Here is a 15,586-nt window from a genome sequence, read left to right as displayed (position 1 = left end):
AGTAATGTAGGTACTTATCTTGACTGCGAGCAGCAAGAAAAGAGGGCTTGTTGTTCGCAGTTAAGATATTAGTAGTGCATTGTGATATCCCATTGGTTACTACACTATGAGGTCATTTTGTAGTTCTTTTGTTTCTGGGTACTGTAGTTCTTGCTTGGCTGCTGTTCGTAATTAAAGCAAGAAAAGACTGCATAATAGGAGCCTCCGGTCTTGTAATAAAATCTAAATACCCTTATTGCCTATGGGATTTAGAGTTTGGCGGATGGGATATCTGTCACCGTAGTGATGAAGTAACCCATCCGCCAATATCTAAAGCAGGCCCTTAGTGTATCAAAAACTTATTCTGCATGTTATGCCTCATTTTCCTGTTGAAAACTCTGAATAGGAGGTATTGACCCACGTGGTAAATACTTAACCTCAGAGTAATGTTATTTGTCACCTGGGGTCAATACTCTGACAAACTCGTAATGAGGGCCTCTGTGTTTATTACAGCGTGGATGGGAGAAACCTCAAGGTCACATGCTTTAAACCTGTAACGACCAACTTAGCCTTCCATCTTTCCGAGGATGATACAAAATAGGCCATATTCCATTGGGTCCAAAATAAAAAGCTCATAATTGAAGCTCTTCAGATGAATGTTCAATAGAAGATGCAGAACACTATGCCAGCCTACCGTGGGCAGGGGCATAGCTATCAATGGAGCAGTAGTCTGTGTGACCCAATACCTACTCTATCTGTCTATTACTACCCAGCAGGTGAGCAGGGTCCCCAACCTCCTTGTTTGCCCTTGGTCCCCTTGTGGCACCTCTGCCACTGACTGTAGGCATTGGGGGGAGGAAGGGAGTTGCCCAAGGGCTGTAAAACGTAAGTAGCAAGTATTTTTTTTATTAGTTATTTCTAAAAAAAAAAAAACTATCATGTTTCGAGGATATTCAATGTTCCTTGTAAGACACTCATGTACGAAACGCCTTGCTTACAGCGATGGTAATTCTGCTAATTCTTAAGTCCAGTTTTTTTAGATGTCATTACACATTTCTGTTTAAAGGGTTACCAGCACATGCACTTCAAAAGTATCAGTACTTTTCATGGGGACTTATATATGTAATTCATACAGTCATGTCCATTGGAATTAGCACAGGTTCATTGGCATGATGCTAGAGTGAACTAAAGGCAAAGGTAACCATCAGGGTAATAACTATGCTAGCTTTAACTCTGTTCTCATATCATCCCTGTGTTTAAGTCAACTGTATGATTAAGTCAATAGAAGTCTCTTTCCAATACTGACACAATGTCTCTCGTCATACGATTAATACACCACAACACCTTATTTGAAGAATTGAATATTATATGATAGTCTTGACGTATTCATACCCACCTTTGGTGCTATGATCATTACTCATCGTATCCTGGTGCCTATGCCTGAATAATGTCAGCCATGCACAGGGGTGCACATTCGTGCCACATCCTGGGTATTCTTGATATAATTCTTGCCATCCCTTCGATAATTTTCGACATCTCTGTTGTGTGATGGTGAGCATTTGATGAAGAAGTCAAGCTGCCATTTCTGGTACAAATGTGTATTTATTAAATGTGAAAACATTTTACTTTTACGCAGGTGAGTGCTTTTTCAGTTCTTTTTCGCAGAAATTTACTTCGGAGATGCATGTGTCTGACAGCAAGACATGCATTTTCGTAAAATGACAAACTAATTGGATTTGGGAAAAAAAGCGATATTTGAGTGGTAATTCATGTAAAGATTCGGAGATTTATTATTAATGTTGATTGGTGCACCTGCTGTTATTGCATAACCTAAGTGGATGCATTCCATCATGCACAATGACAACACGTTTTAAGACATTATCACTATTGCCCCATGGGGGGACGGAGCACACTGCCAGCAAGACAGCAGAAGCAGCAGTTATCTCATTGCATTCTGGTAAATGCAGTTTACAGTGGTTTTGAATTCATCTCCAGTAGGAAGGTGTTTCCACTGTGGTCGAGTAGCGCTTGCATTACCACACACTTTTTTAAGTTTAGCAGAAAGTAGTAGGTAGGTGTTGGGGTGCATGAAGTGCCGCTTGTAGTATATCAAGTGAATCACCTCTCCAAAGCGTGCATGAGCGTCCCATTGTTCGTCAACCCAATGACTCCTGCAGGAGACTAACAGTAAAGGAGGGAGGGCAAATATCAGCAAGTGAGCACCAGTTCTATCACTGTATTCTGAATGGTAGAGTTTAGTGAATTTGAATTATAAGTGAAAAGTAGCAGGCAGTAGTGGTTGAAATACTGCTTTGTAGTATATTAAGTAAAGTGCTCCAAACCATGGAGATGGATATCATCTCATCAACCAAATTACTCCAGGCACCCCTGAGCCTACCTGCTGCTGATTTCTGCTGAAGATGTGCAAAAACAGAGAAACCCATGGCCAGAAATGTAAGCACTCGCTTGCCCACTCTGGTGGCAACATTTTTTCGACTTGTGAATAATTAAATAATACACTGTATTTACCATTATATAATGGAAGAGCTGGTGTTGATTTACTCATAGCGTACTCTCTCATTCCAGGATTTGCTTGGTTAGCAAGCTATAGGAAGCACCTATATGCTTTTGAGGGGTACTTTACCTAATATGCTCTGAAACATGCCTGCTAGTTTCTGCTGAAGATTGACAAGGGCACCAAAACTTTTGACCAGAAATTAAAGGTCTAACTGCAGCCATACTAGAGGTAAACACTGTCCTATTTGTGAACAATTCGAATACTATGAACTGCCTCTACTAGAATGAAGTGGGGGAAAAGCTGCCGATATGCTGGCAATGTGCATACTTCCTCTCCCGATTATCTCTATTACTATTTAAAGTAACAGCATATAAGGTAGGTGTAATTTGTCTGATGCAATCTATAAACTTACCAATTTATCTTCGAAGTCGGTAAACCATGCACTCACTCACCCATCCCTTCATCCACTTACGCCCTCACCCATTTCCACCTTTGACACATTATCACATTCACCTACTCAACCACCATGCACACTAACTCACCAAACAATGAAAAAGCACTTTCACTTACATAAAAAAGTTAGACCTAGTGACTTTGTCAATACTTGTTTAGTAAGCGTATTTGCATTAAGATCATATTCAGCAGATAAGTATTTTCTTTTTCTGGGATGTATCTGATTGTTTGTGTCCTCCTACAAACAGTGTTTCGAGGGTGTGGAAAGGGTGCTATATAAGCCGACGGGACAGTTTAGACTAGGGATCTCCACATCCCAAGGACTGATTATTTTTAAATTTGAATTTGTGTGCATTATATCATCACCATATCTAACTGGTAGCTCCAGAGGACTGCCTAGTTTGCCTATATATCTAGATGCCCCACTTTTTGCAAACCCTTCAGAACAGCTGGCCTGCCAATAAAATCTGAAGCCCATATTTATACTTTTTTAACTCTGCATTTGCGTCATTTTTTGATGCAAAAGCGGCATAAGCTTACAAAATATAATTGCATTTTGTAAGTTTGTGCCGCTTTTGAGTAAATAAGTGACGCAAATGCGACTCTAAAAAAGTATAAATATGGGCCTAAAGGTCTTATGGCTGAGTCACATTTCTGCTACAATGGATAACTTGTCCATTTCAGGACTTGTGATTTGTATTCCTTTTTAAGTCTCATATACAGCCATTGGTTAGCTATTTGTTGATGAAGACTTATTGTGTACAATACCAATATTTATAGCGGGCTTTGCAAAAGATGTTTGCTTTTTCATTCTCTGACTTTCTTGTCAATTTAATTTGTTTGCTTCTCATTCAATACATCTCCTTTCTTTTCTTTTGTGCTTGTCCTTCCTCTGGAGCATAGCTTCTTTACCATCCATTTGATCGGATGATTTGCATCGTTCCAGAACTCACATTAGGGAGCAACATTTATTTTCTTTTTCTTTGAGCACTCCATGGGAGTGCATGTATTTTTCTTGTTCTCCCCCCTGCCAAAATGCTACTTCCCCTCTCAGATCTCTATCCCCTATATCCTATGTTTCGCACCCAACACCTCTAAGCTAATATATAAAAAGCAAAGCCACAGGTATATTTTCTTTGGTTTGAATAAAGAGCAGATTTTATCAAGCTTGTGTTCTTTTATCTACTGCTTTCCACATGTTGCAGCAACCCCCAGGCTTTGGCACTCAAAAGCAGCAGTTATGGTGGTGGAAGAGACAGGCTGCTGCACACACACAGGGCCTGATTTAGAGTTTGGTCGAAGAGTTACTTCATTACAACAATGACAGATATCCAGCCTGCCAGAATATAAATCCCATTATATTCTATGTAACCCCTCCGCCAAACTCAAAATCAGGCTCACAGTCTTTTATACATACCACTGACTGAAAAAAATGTGCTTCTCCCAGAAACCCATAATTCTGCTCTCCTGCACCAAAATGGCTGTAGCATTTCTTCCAGTTCCCAGTGCTATGGAAAGTAAACTGCAACTGTTTTTGGGTTATTTTGGACACTTGTGACACGGCTGTTATGGTATTTAATTACTTGCAGCTAGTTATTTGTGGTATTTCTAAGATGGACTCACTTGTGGTAGGCTTTTTAAATTCTGCTCAGAGTTTACTGCACAACATTGGTAAAATAAGTCATGAAGATGGAATTTATTGAATTAAATGTTCAATTTACTTTTCCTCCAGCATTGTGAAATATTTGTGTATTTTACCTTTTATCAATGCTTTGCAAGCAGACACTGTCAAAGACAATAACTCAGCACTTTCATTGTCAAAGGTAAGACCTATTCGCTTTGCCAATGCTTGTTGCACCATGTGTGTCCCTCTTATCATTGAGCCCATTTTCTGTTTTTCAGAGAAAGAAGGCTACTGCAAACCTAATCCAATCCATTGCTTTATTCCTGGGCGCTATGCTTGTGTCAATGACAGCGGGTGTCCAAAAGATGAGAAGTGCTGCAGCTCTCGGTGTGCAACTCAATGTCTACCTCCATTGAAAGGTACAAAAATGAGAAGCATGAAGGTGGGAAACCACACAGTCATCACATTCACTTACACTGCCTAACAGCCTAACACTTTCTGCAAGAGTAAATGGAACAATATGTGAATAATTAATGTACTTATGTATTTATGTTGTTTCTGCTATCGTCTGACAGAGAAACCTGGAGTGTGTCCACCAGAGCGAGTCCATGCTCCAGACAGATTCAATGATAGTTTGTGTAAAAGTGATAAAGACTGCCCCACGGTACAGAAGTGCTGCTTGGACAACGGTGACCAGTTTTGCAAGCCTCCTGCTAGAGGTACTCATGAATTCAGCATTTATTCTTTTACTTTTTTGACTACTTAAACTTGCAAATGTTTAAGGTCAAATTCAACAAAAACTTAAAATTGTTGCCTTATCTTAGCATTTATTTCCTAGACTTGACAGTTTTTTCTCAACAGAGAACACTGTATTCATTGATGCAAAGGCATGTTTAGCACACACTACATGGGATGTCACAGTGTGAGCTGTCCAGACCATACCCCAATCATTGACTTGATGTATGCAGCACTTTAGAGAGCACTGAAAGCATTGACACCATGAGATCTCTTCTACAGTCTCAAACACTAGAACAAATGGAGGTCTTTCAATCTCTCTATCTCTCTTTGATCTCTCTTTGGGCCAGATGTAGTAAGCCGTTTGCATGCCGCAAACTGCAAAAATCGCAGTTTGCGGCATGCAAACGGCCTAACGCGATGCTCATTCCCAAATTGCGAGTCGGTACCGACTCGCAATTTGGGAATGCGACTCGCAAATAGAAAAGGGTGTTCCCTTCCTATTTGCGACTGCATCGCAATTCAGAGTTGCTTTGTGACCGCGAATGCGGTCGCAAACCAACTCGCAGTTACAGCCAGTGTCACACTGGTGGTAACTCATTCGCAAAAGGGAAGGGGTCCCCATGGGACCCCTTCCCCTTTGTGAATGTCGACAAAAATATTTTTTCAGAGCAGGCAGTGGTCCTATGGACCACTGCCTACTCTGAAAAAAACGAAACCAAATGGTTTCGGTTTACTTTTCATTTTGCAACTCGCTTTCCTTTAAGGAAAACGGGCTGCAAAATGAAAAAAAAAAACTTCTTTATTTATAAAGCAGTCACAGACATGGAGGTCTGCTGACTACAGCAGGCCACCATCCCTGTGAGTGCAGGGACTCGCTATGGGGTCGCAAAATGCGACCCACCTCATGAATATTGATGAGGTGGGTCTTTGCGACCCCATAGCAAGTCGCAGAAGGTGTCTGAGACACCATTCTGCATCCAATTTTGCGACTTGCAAATTGCGAGGCTGACCGACTCGAAATTTGTAAGTCGCAAAATTGGATTTTCCTACATCTGGCCCTTTGTCTCTCCCTATATCTTTAATTCTCTGTCTCTCTCTCTCTCTAGCACTGATATGTCTGGGAGATACAACAGTATAGCTCTTGCTGAAATGGATGCAAGAAGTACTTTTATTTCTTATCTTCCTCTTCTTAAATCAATAAAGACCATTAAAGCTGTTGCTAAATTCATGTAAAGGTCACAACAGGGCATAATCTTGGAATTGAAAATTAATGCAGCTATACCAACATGCTAATAATGTTATTGCAATAAGCGCACAAAACACGCATATACATTCCAACGTCACTTCACTACATAACATTGGGTTTGATTTAGAGAAGTACAGCAACTATAAACTACTGTGAAACCGGCAGATAAACTATCCACCTTATCTGCAGCATTCCCACCTTGTTTAGAATGGTGTTAGTCAGTGGAATTTCTGTATGTGGAATCCTTGTTGTTCCATTATATCCATTGCCAATGTGCAGATTTAACTTTGCGTAAAATTGTGACGGGATAGTAGAAGAATACCATGGATTTCCTTTTGCCTGTCAAAAATATTGGAGCCAAATCTCATATGGTAGTTGTTAGAAATGGGGTCTTTGATTGGCAGTCAGGTTACCCCCTGTCCAAGCAAGGACCCTCACTCTAGTCAGGGTAAGTCACGCACAATCCAAATTATCCTGTGCCCACCCTCTGGTAGCTTGGCACTGAGCAGTCAGGCTCAACTTAGAAGGCAATGAGTAAAGTATTTGTGCAATAAATCATACAATAACACAATATAGCACCACAAACAAATACACCACACAGTGTTTAGAAAAAATATATAATATTTATCTGGGTATTTGCAGGTCAAAACGATCAAAGATGCAATAAGTAAATGTAGAGATATCACTGAAAAGTGATATAAAGTGTCTTAAGTCTTTTAAAAGCAAACAAAGGTGGTCATTCTGACCCTGGCGGTCTTTGACCGCCAGGGCGGAGGACCGCGGGAGCACCGCCGACAGGCCGGCGGTGCTCCAATGGGGATTCCGACCGCGGCGGTAAAGCCGCGGTCGGACCGGCACCACTGGCGGGGTCCCGCCAGTGTACCGCCGCCCCATTGAATCTTCCGCGGCGGCGCAGCTTGCTGCACCGCCGTGGGGATTCCGACCCCCCCTACCGCCATCCAGATCCCGGCGGTCGGACCGCCGAGATCCGGATGGCGGTAGGGGGGGTCGCGGGGCCCCTGGGGGCCCCTGCAGTGCCCATGCCACTGGCATGGGCATTGCAGGGGCCCCCGTAAGAGGGCCCCTACATGTATTTCACTGTCTGCTGTGCAGACAGTGAAATACGCGACGGGTGCAACTGCACCCGTCGCACAGCTTCCACTCCGCCGGCTCGATTCCGAGCCGGCTTCATCGTGGAAGCCTCTTTCCCGCTGGGCTGGCTGGCGGTCTGAAGGCGACCGCCAGCCCAGCGGGAAAGTCAGAATTACCGCCGCGGTCTTTCGACCGCGGAACGGTAACCTGACGGCGGGACTTTGGCGGGCGGCCTCCGCCGCCCGCCAAGGTCAGAATGAGGGCCAAAGTCTCTTTCAAGCACAAAGTACCTGGTTTGCATGAAAAAATCTCTGCAAAGGGCCGCAGAGGAGGAGAAGTGTGGAAACAAAGGTCGTCGATTTCTAGGGCCACACACAGTCGATGTGTCGTTTAGTTTCCACGCAGGGACGGCTGTGCGTTGATTTCCGGCACTCGGTTGCGGATCCTCTTGCGGGGTTTTCAGACGCCCCCGGGTCTGTGCATGGGATCCTGGGCTTGTGACAAGCTCTGCGTTGTTCCGGTGGGCGTTGCGAGGAAATTTCTTCCACGCGGCAGGCTCTGCGTCGATTTCCCCTCTGGAAGACGGACATCGTCCCAGGTCAGCTGTGCGTCGATCCAGTGGGCCGTGCGTCGAAGTTCCGGTTGCAACACAGGCGCTGCGTCGATCTTTTCCTTGCGAAGTCGAGCTGCATCATTCCGGTTTGGCGTGCAGAGGTTTTAGCAAGCTGTGCGTCAAATTTTCGCAGCACAAGGAGTCCAGTTGCAGGAGAGAAGTCTTTTTGGCCCTGAGACTTCAGGGAACAGGAGGCAAGCTCTATCCAAGCCCTTAGAGAGCGCTTCTTCACCACAGCGAGGGAGCAGCAAGGCAGCAGGGCAACAGCAGGGCAGCAGTCCTTCACAGAAAGCAGTCAGGTGAGTCCTTTGGGCAGCCAGGCTGTTCTTCTTGGCAGGATGCTCCAGGAAGTGTCTGAGGTGGTAGGGCAGAGGCCCTGTTTTTATACCCAAATGTGCCTTTGAAGTGGGGGAAACTTCAAAGAGTGGCTTAGAAGTGCACCAGGTCCCCTTTCAGTTCAATCCTGTCTGCCAGGGTCCCAGTAGGGGGTGTGGCAGTCCTTTGTGTGAGAGCAGGCCCTCCACCCTCCCAGCCCAGGAAGACCCATTCAAAATGCAGATGTATGCAAGTGAGGCTGAGTATCCTGTGTTTGGGGCGTGTCTGAGTGAATGCACAAGGAGCTGTCAACTAAACCCAGCCAGACGTGGATTGTAAGGCACAGAAAGATTTAGGTGCCGAGAAATGCTCACTTTCTTAAAGTGGCATTTCTAAAATAGTAATATTAAATCCAACTTCACCAGTCAGAAGGATTTTGTATTACCATTCTGGCCATATTAAATATGACCTTCCTACTCCTTTCAGATCAGCAGCTACCACTCCAACAATGTATGAGGGCAGCCCCAATGTTAGCCTATGAAGGGAGCAGGCCTCACAGTAGTGTAAAAGCAAATTTAGGAGTTTTACACTACCAGGACAAGTAAACTACACAGGTACATGCCCTGCCTTTTACCCACACAGCACCCTGCCCTTTGGGTTACCTAGGGCACACCTTAGGGATGACTTCTATGTAGAAAAAGGGGAGTTTTAGGCTCGGGAAGTACTTTTAAATGCCAAGTCGAATTGGCAGTGAAACTGCACACACAGGCCTTGCAATGGCAGACCTGAGACAAGGTTAAGGGGCTACTTAATTGGGTGGCACAACCAGTGCTGCAGGCCCACTAGTAGCATTTAATCTACAGGCCCTGGGCACATATAGTGCATAGTACTAGGGACTTATAGGTAAATTAAATAGTCCAGTTGGGTATGATCCAATGTTACCATGTTTAAAGGGAGAGAGTATGTGCACTTTAGCACTGTTTAGCAGTGGTAAAATGCGTAGAGTCTAAAAAACAGCAAAAAAGAGTTCAGAAAAAGAGAAGGAGGAAGGCAAAAAGTCTGGGGATAACCCTGCAGAAGGGCCATTTCCAACAGTAGTAACGTAAATATTTATGGGTAAACAAAGCTTTATTATATTTAGCTCCACACATATGTTCCTTGACGATGTATATATATTATCAAGGTATATAGAATATGGAATAGAAAGTCTATAAATACCTAAATATAATACTTTGACGATAAGTAGTCAATATTTTAGCTATAATATTTGTGTACGACAATATTAACGTCCACGGTTTTCTGACATAGAGCTGGTTCATCCATCTAATCTAGCTCTGTTGCCGAATCAAGCTGTCTGGCAATCATCACTCGATAAAAGGTCATCTGTGTCTTGAATGCACTAGCATCTCTAAGCTGGAATTAATCAAACAGGAATGTGCACACCTAAAACAACTGAAAGTCTGGCATCCTACGATAAAGGCACAGAAGTACTTCTAATGGTACATTTAATTAAATTCTGCATATGACCCTGCTGACACGCCCATGGAGGTCTTCTTCCCTCCTCGGGTTCAGACAAAACAAGTGCGCAAGTGAGACATCATCACTATTACCACCACTAGAGGCCGACTAAATCTTTGGACTTGGCGAAGAGTGTAGCAGTTCGATTTATTCAATCACATATCAATGACTTGAAACCATAAACAATTCTAGACACCATGAACAACTTAACACTAAATCAAACCCCAAACTGAATAACTTCCAAAGCTTTATTACCATCCCAAAAGCAATAGTTACGTATATGGTGCGCAAAAAAAGTTGTAAACATACTTGGAAAAACATAGGCTGACTGAAACGTCTAAAGACATTCAACCTACTAATCATTAACTTTATGAAACACTCCGAAAAAATAACATTAATTAGCAAAAACACATTGTGCAAATTAGTATCAGGTTTGAAAGCAGATGATGGTGACATCAAAATACAATTTTAGCAATCAAGTTTCAAGGGTGGGCCATTCCTGTCAATAACACAAATTCGAACTTGCACCTATTGGAATGTGCTAGCGCATGCGGGCAAAAGCAAAGAAGAGACAAAATAATTTGGAAAATTCATCTAAATAAGGACACGCTCTATGAAAATATGCTGGTGTAACTATCTAAGCTGAAAAGGAAACAAGAAACGACATTTAGTTATACTTATCCTCATGGGCCAGCAGACAGAAATACTTCATCAGAAAGAGCGGTCACCTTCTACCAAAGTCACTTGACAGCAGCATCGGGACAGTGCAGAACGCGGGCTGCAATTAGGACAGATCAGCAGTTCATAATTAGTTGGACATTTGAGAACTGAAGAGCATAAACAAATGGGGCTATTAGAAAGTGTGACTTTATTCTTCAAAGCTAGCTAAGGGTAGAGGAATTTATAAAAGCAGAGAGCAGCTAAGCATCATCAGCGCAACAAGACTTACGCTAGCAGAGTGACCAAAAGTTTCAAAGTTCCTCCCTAACTAGAAATAACCCTGGTCTTCTGATTGATCCTTCAGGTGGGCTCATCTCACACACGAGATTTGGCGTCCAATGGTTGTCAATGGCACCATCAAGTTTGCAACTATTCCGGATTTTCTCAGCAAAAGTGCATTGTCATTTAAATGATTTCACACAGTTCTGCCAAAATATTATATTTTTTAGTTGTTTGTTACTTTAGAATTCTTTCTCACGATACACAAAATAGGCTTAACATTTCTCACAGAAATATTATAGGTTTCCTGTCTTGTTTGACAGTTATAAAAAATATTGTTACATAGTTAATACTAATACATGTTCTTCACCTTCAAAATAATAGGACATTCAACAACACGTCAGTCTACAATAAAACTCTCAGGCCTAGTCATGCTAAGGAAGCCTAAATCCACCTCAACTTAATTAACACATATAAATCCTTTTGCGCACCTTACAATTAAATCATATATGCAAAACAAATTATTTTACTGCAAACATTATTTGCAACATTATTAGAACACAATTTAAATGTGCATTTGTTTTTCTGCACACATATGACTCATGTTAATAAAACTGATTTATTTCAATATAAGTATGATTCATTTATATTAATTTAATACTCATAATATACTTAATTTCTACTGTTTCTTCTGAAAAATAATACTTTAAATGTTAGCTCTAATTAGTATTTCATTCAAATATAAATGCAAAATGTGTTCATGTTTGAGCGTGATGTCAAAATACAAATGGCAGCCACATTGTCCACTATATTTCCAACGTGCATGTTTTGCATTTCTGTGTGATTTTCTCTGTTAAGCTTTTTAAATGTAGGCTAATTTGTTACTATATGCTAACTACTATGTCACTAATATATTAATAAAATTTGTTCTCTCACAGTCCCTCCTCTGACTGCAATCTATTCTGTCACAAAATAACTTTTCTCATTTTCAATGAGACAAATCAAAACCTTGTAGTTTATAATGCGTAGGTCTAGGTCTGCAGTAATTATCAATTTTCTTCAATGTCTGATAATATCTGTTTCTCATATTCTCTATTTTCATTTCTTCCCTCCTCTGTTTATTCTTTACTCTTTATTTTCTCCAGAAATTGTAAGCCTTGTAAAATCCAAGTGCACAAATTGTGCACACTGTCACAATCAATAAAGGTTTCATGGTCACTTTCGCAAATTCATTTGCCAAGTTTTCAAACCAAGATCCTTCCTTAGAGAATCCTTCACCTATTGTCTCACAAATATTTGCCTGTTTCAGGTCATTCAAGTCATGTCTTAGACTTGTCAGATTAGATAAGTATTTTGTTATCGCCTTGCTGTTATCAGGAATGTACGTGCAGCAGTGCTGGGACTTTAAAACTTGACAGATTTCGCCTTCCTTTGCTAAAAGGATGTCTAACACAAGACAGTTCTTCAAACCTTTAGATCTTACCACAACCATTTCTGTATCAATTAGGAGCATTGCACTTGAAAAATCAATTGACATTTTATCTACAATCATTGATAGCTTTCTTATCTTTATGTCATTCAAGCTCATACCCATTGATGAAATAAAAGCTCCAAAAATATCTCCAATAATCTCTTTTAAGTCTCATTTTAAGTCTCTCAATTCAAGCTGGATTGTCAATGTTGTCTACTTGGTAGATTTTCAGAAAAAAACACTCTTAAATAGCACGTGCCATACCACTTTTGGAAACTTGTAATAAGCATTCTTACCACAGATGTAATATACGCCAGGCATTACGGGTCTTGTTCATTTAGTATATAATTCCATGAACTCTTAAACAAAAACACATGTCTGCATTCACTCATTCCTACAAACTTATTGTCAGCTTTTAATTGCGGCCTAAACATACAAAGCTTCCCTACATGTTGCCAATCAAAAACTAAGGGCCTGATTCTAACTTTGGAGGACTGTGTTAAACCGTCCCAAAAGTGGCGGATATACCACCTACCGTATTACGAGTTCCATAGGATATAATGGACTCGTAATACGGTATACGGTGGTATATCCGCCACTTTTGGGACGGTTTAACACCGTCCTCCAAAGTTAGAATCAGGCCCTAAGTGTCCTCAGTTAGAATAGAAGTACTGAGTGTACTCTTGGTTGTTCAAGCGTGTTAACAATATGCTGCGGCTAATGCCATAAGTCAGTGGTAAGCTATGATAAGTGATCCCTACTTGTACTGACAATGGAATTTGTGTACACATATAACAATCACAAACATTAATTGTATTCACATACTTATACAGCAAACTATAATAAACGTTGGAAGACAAATCTCAGTTTGTGTCATCTAAATGAAGCAATCCCTCATCCTTATAAACCTTATCCTGTTTAGATGTTGTCAGCTTCTGCACTGGAGTTGCTGTGCTTCGCATATCTCCTTTCACTGAAACACTCATTCCTGCAATCAATAAAATCATACAATGCACACATATTTAAATTTTTTGCGTTTTACCTGTCCTGGGTTCATGGCGTCTGTAAAATCAGAGAAGAAAAGAAATATTATAAAAGCAAAAGTGAACAAAATTAACTCCTCACAGTTACAACAGTTCTTGATCTTCAAAAAGAAAAAATATTCTTCAAATTCAACTAAAAGTTCTCAAAAATAGTTATTTAATTTTCAATAGAATACAGTCTAATCATCATGTGTGGTCACTTCCAGAGTGTAATGTCTTTGTTGATCAATTGGCAAGCTTATTTAAAAACCCAGTTTAAATGCGATTTTAAGTTGCAAAACGTGTAACTGAATTCTCACGGTCAAAACAAAAGGCCATACACTTGTTCTCCCATTCATTTGTGACAAAATAGATACATTCAGGTGAACAGTATTCGCGTCTTGGCACTCTTTTCCTTTTCATTCCCCTTACAGCACCACCTTCATTTTCACTCTGATTTGACTCTTCATCTGCTGTCTTTATTGATGGGAGATTATCAGCAAACAGTTCATGTGCAGCTGCAGCCCATTTATCTTCTTTCACAGGTCTCTTTTAACGTGCAACTGCATTTACAAGGTTTGCTGTGCTGGCAGGAGTCCATTGACTTTGACTTTGCTCTCCTGCACCTTTACCTGCTTTCAGGCTGCTTGCACTTTCACCATTCTGCACGATTTCTGCTTCATCTACATGTTCAGTCCTCACAACTTGGTCTAGCTAAAACTCTTCTTCATCAGCTTTTGCTCTTGCAGGATCAAACTCTGTGTTTTCAAGAGGACATAGAACTTTGTGTGTGTGGCTTGTGTGAATCCAGTTGGAGGCCCAGTGCACTTCACAACTGTTGTCGTTAACAAGATAACTTGAAATGGTCTAGTCCACCTTCACGTTGTTCCTTCTAACAGGCCAATCGCTTTCACGCTGTGACTCTGTTCTTGAGCTGTTTGAACTATTGTTGCTTCAACCTGATGAGATAAAGACAGAACCACATCAACATGACTTTTTCAATAGTCCAGCACTAAGTCATCTGTTATGTTCACAAGTGCATTTGCAGGTACTGCTGGTAACCTCATTGCACACCCCACAAGAATCTCATGGGGAGACAGAATCTCATGGGGAGACTGGTCTTCCAGTCAGAGGTGCTATGCATGCTCATCGGGACTGGTGGCAATGCATCAGGCCATTTCAACGCTGTACAGGCACAAACCTTTGCCAGTTGAGCTTACAGTGTTCCATTCATTTGTTCCACCAATCCAGATGTTTCTGTTCTGTAACTGCTTTGCTCAATGTTCAGTGATGCACACACCAGTTTATAACCTCATTATTAAAATGAGTTCCTCAATCTGATTCCAAAGAAGTTGAGAGCCCAAACCTTGGTATCAGTTCCCTGAGCAGCAGCTTATCTACAGTAAGACTGTCATTCATACATGTTGGATAAGCCTCGATCCAGTGGGAAAACATGCACACAGCAACCAATGCATACTTAAAGCCGTTGCAGGCAGGCATCTCAATAAAATCCAGTAGCATTCAGTTAAATGGACCCCCGATCTGCCTATATGGCTCAAATTAACCACTGTGCATTTCTCTACGTTCATTTCTTTCATATAACAGATCGGTGACAGACCTCCTCTACGATCAATCTAAATTTGGGGTTGTACCATGTCTGATTGAATGTGCGAATCATTGCATCTCTACAGAGATGAACCTGACCTTGATAATATCTTGCCATGGAATTCAACCTGGCAAAACACATTTCCCTTCATTTGAAATCCAGACATCATCCTTCTCCCCTTGAACAGAACCTGTGTTTGTCCAACCTCTGTGTTCTTCCTCTGTTGCCTCTTCCTGCAATCTCTTAATTTCATCCCAGGTATCAAACACTGACATCAAGAAACTTTGATTTGTTTCACCACTGTCACTTCAACCAGCGGATTCTTCATTAGAGGTGATGCAATGGGATGCGCAACATCTGGCAATTTGGTCAGCATACCCAATGATACATAATGATTTGATTTTTGATGGCTGTGCACTTCACAACCGCAATCTTCTCCGGTAACTGCAAAG

The 15,586-nt window shown here is 41.4% G+C and overlaps 1 protein-coding gene across 2 annotated transcripts in view; it reads left to right on the top strand.

The window, feature by feature from the left end:
* WFDC3 (WAP four-disulfide core domain 3) overlaps window positions 1-15,586 on the top strand; it is a 271,764-nt gene that overhangs the window by 42,516 nt on the left and 213,662 nt on the right. For both annotated transcript variants that reach the window (XM_069243494.1, XM_069243495.1), the window contains 2 exons: window positions 4,853-4,993; window positions 5,150-5,293. In XM_069243494.1, coding sequence (XP_069099595.1) covers window positions 4,853-4,993; window positions 5,150-5,293 — 285 coding nt within the window. The remainder of the gene's footprint in view (window positions 1-4,852; window positions 4,994-5,149; window positions 5,294-15,586) is intronic.

This window comes from Pleurodeles waltl, chromosome 7 (assembly GCF_031143425.1).
Source record: "Pleurodeles waltl isolate 20211129_DDA chromosome 7, aPleWal1.hap1.20221129, whole genome shotgun sequence".
Classification (NCBI taxonomy): domain Eukaryota; kingdom Metazoa; phylum Chordata; class Amphibia; order Caudata; family Salamandridae; genus Pleurodeles; species Pleurodeles waltl.
The sequence above is the reverse complement of the archived record's forward strand: the minus strand, read 5'-3'. Positions and strand labels throughout refer to the sequence as shown.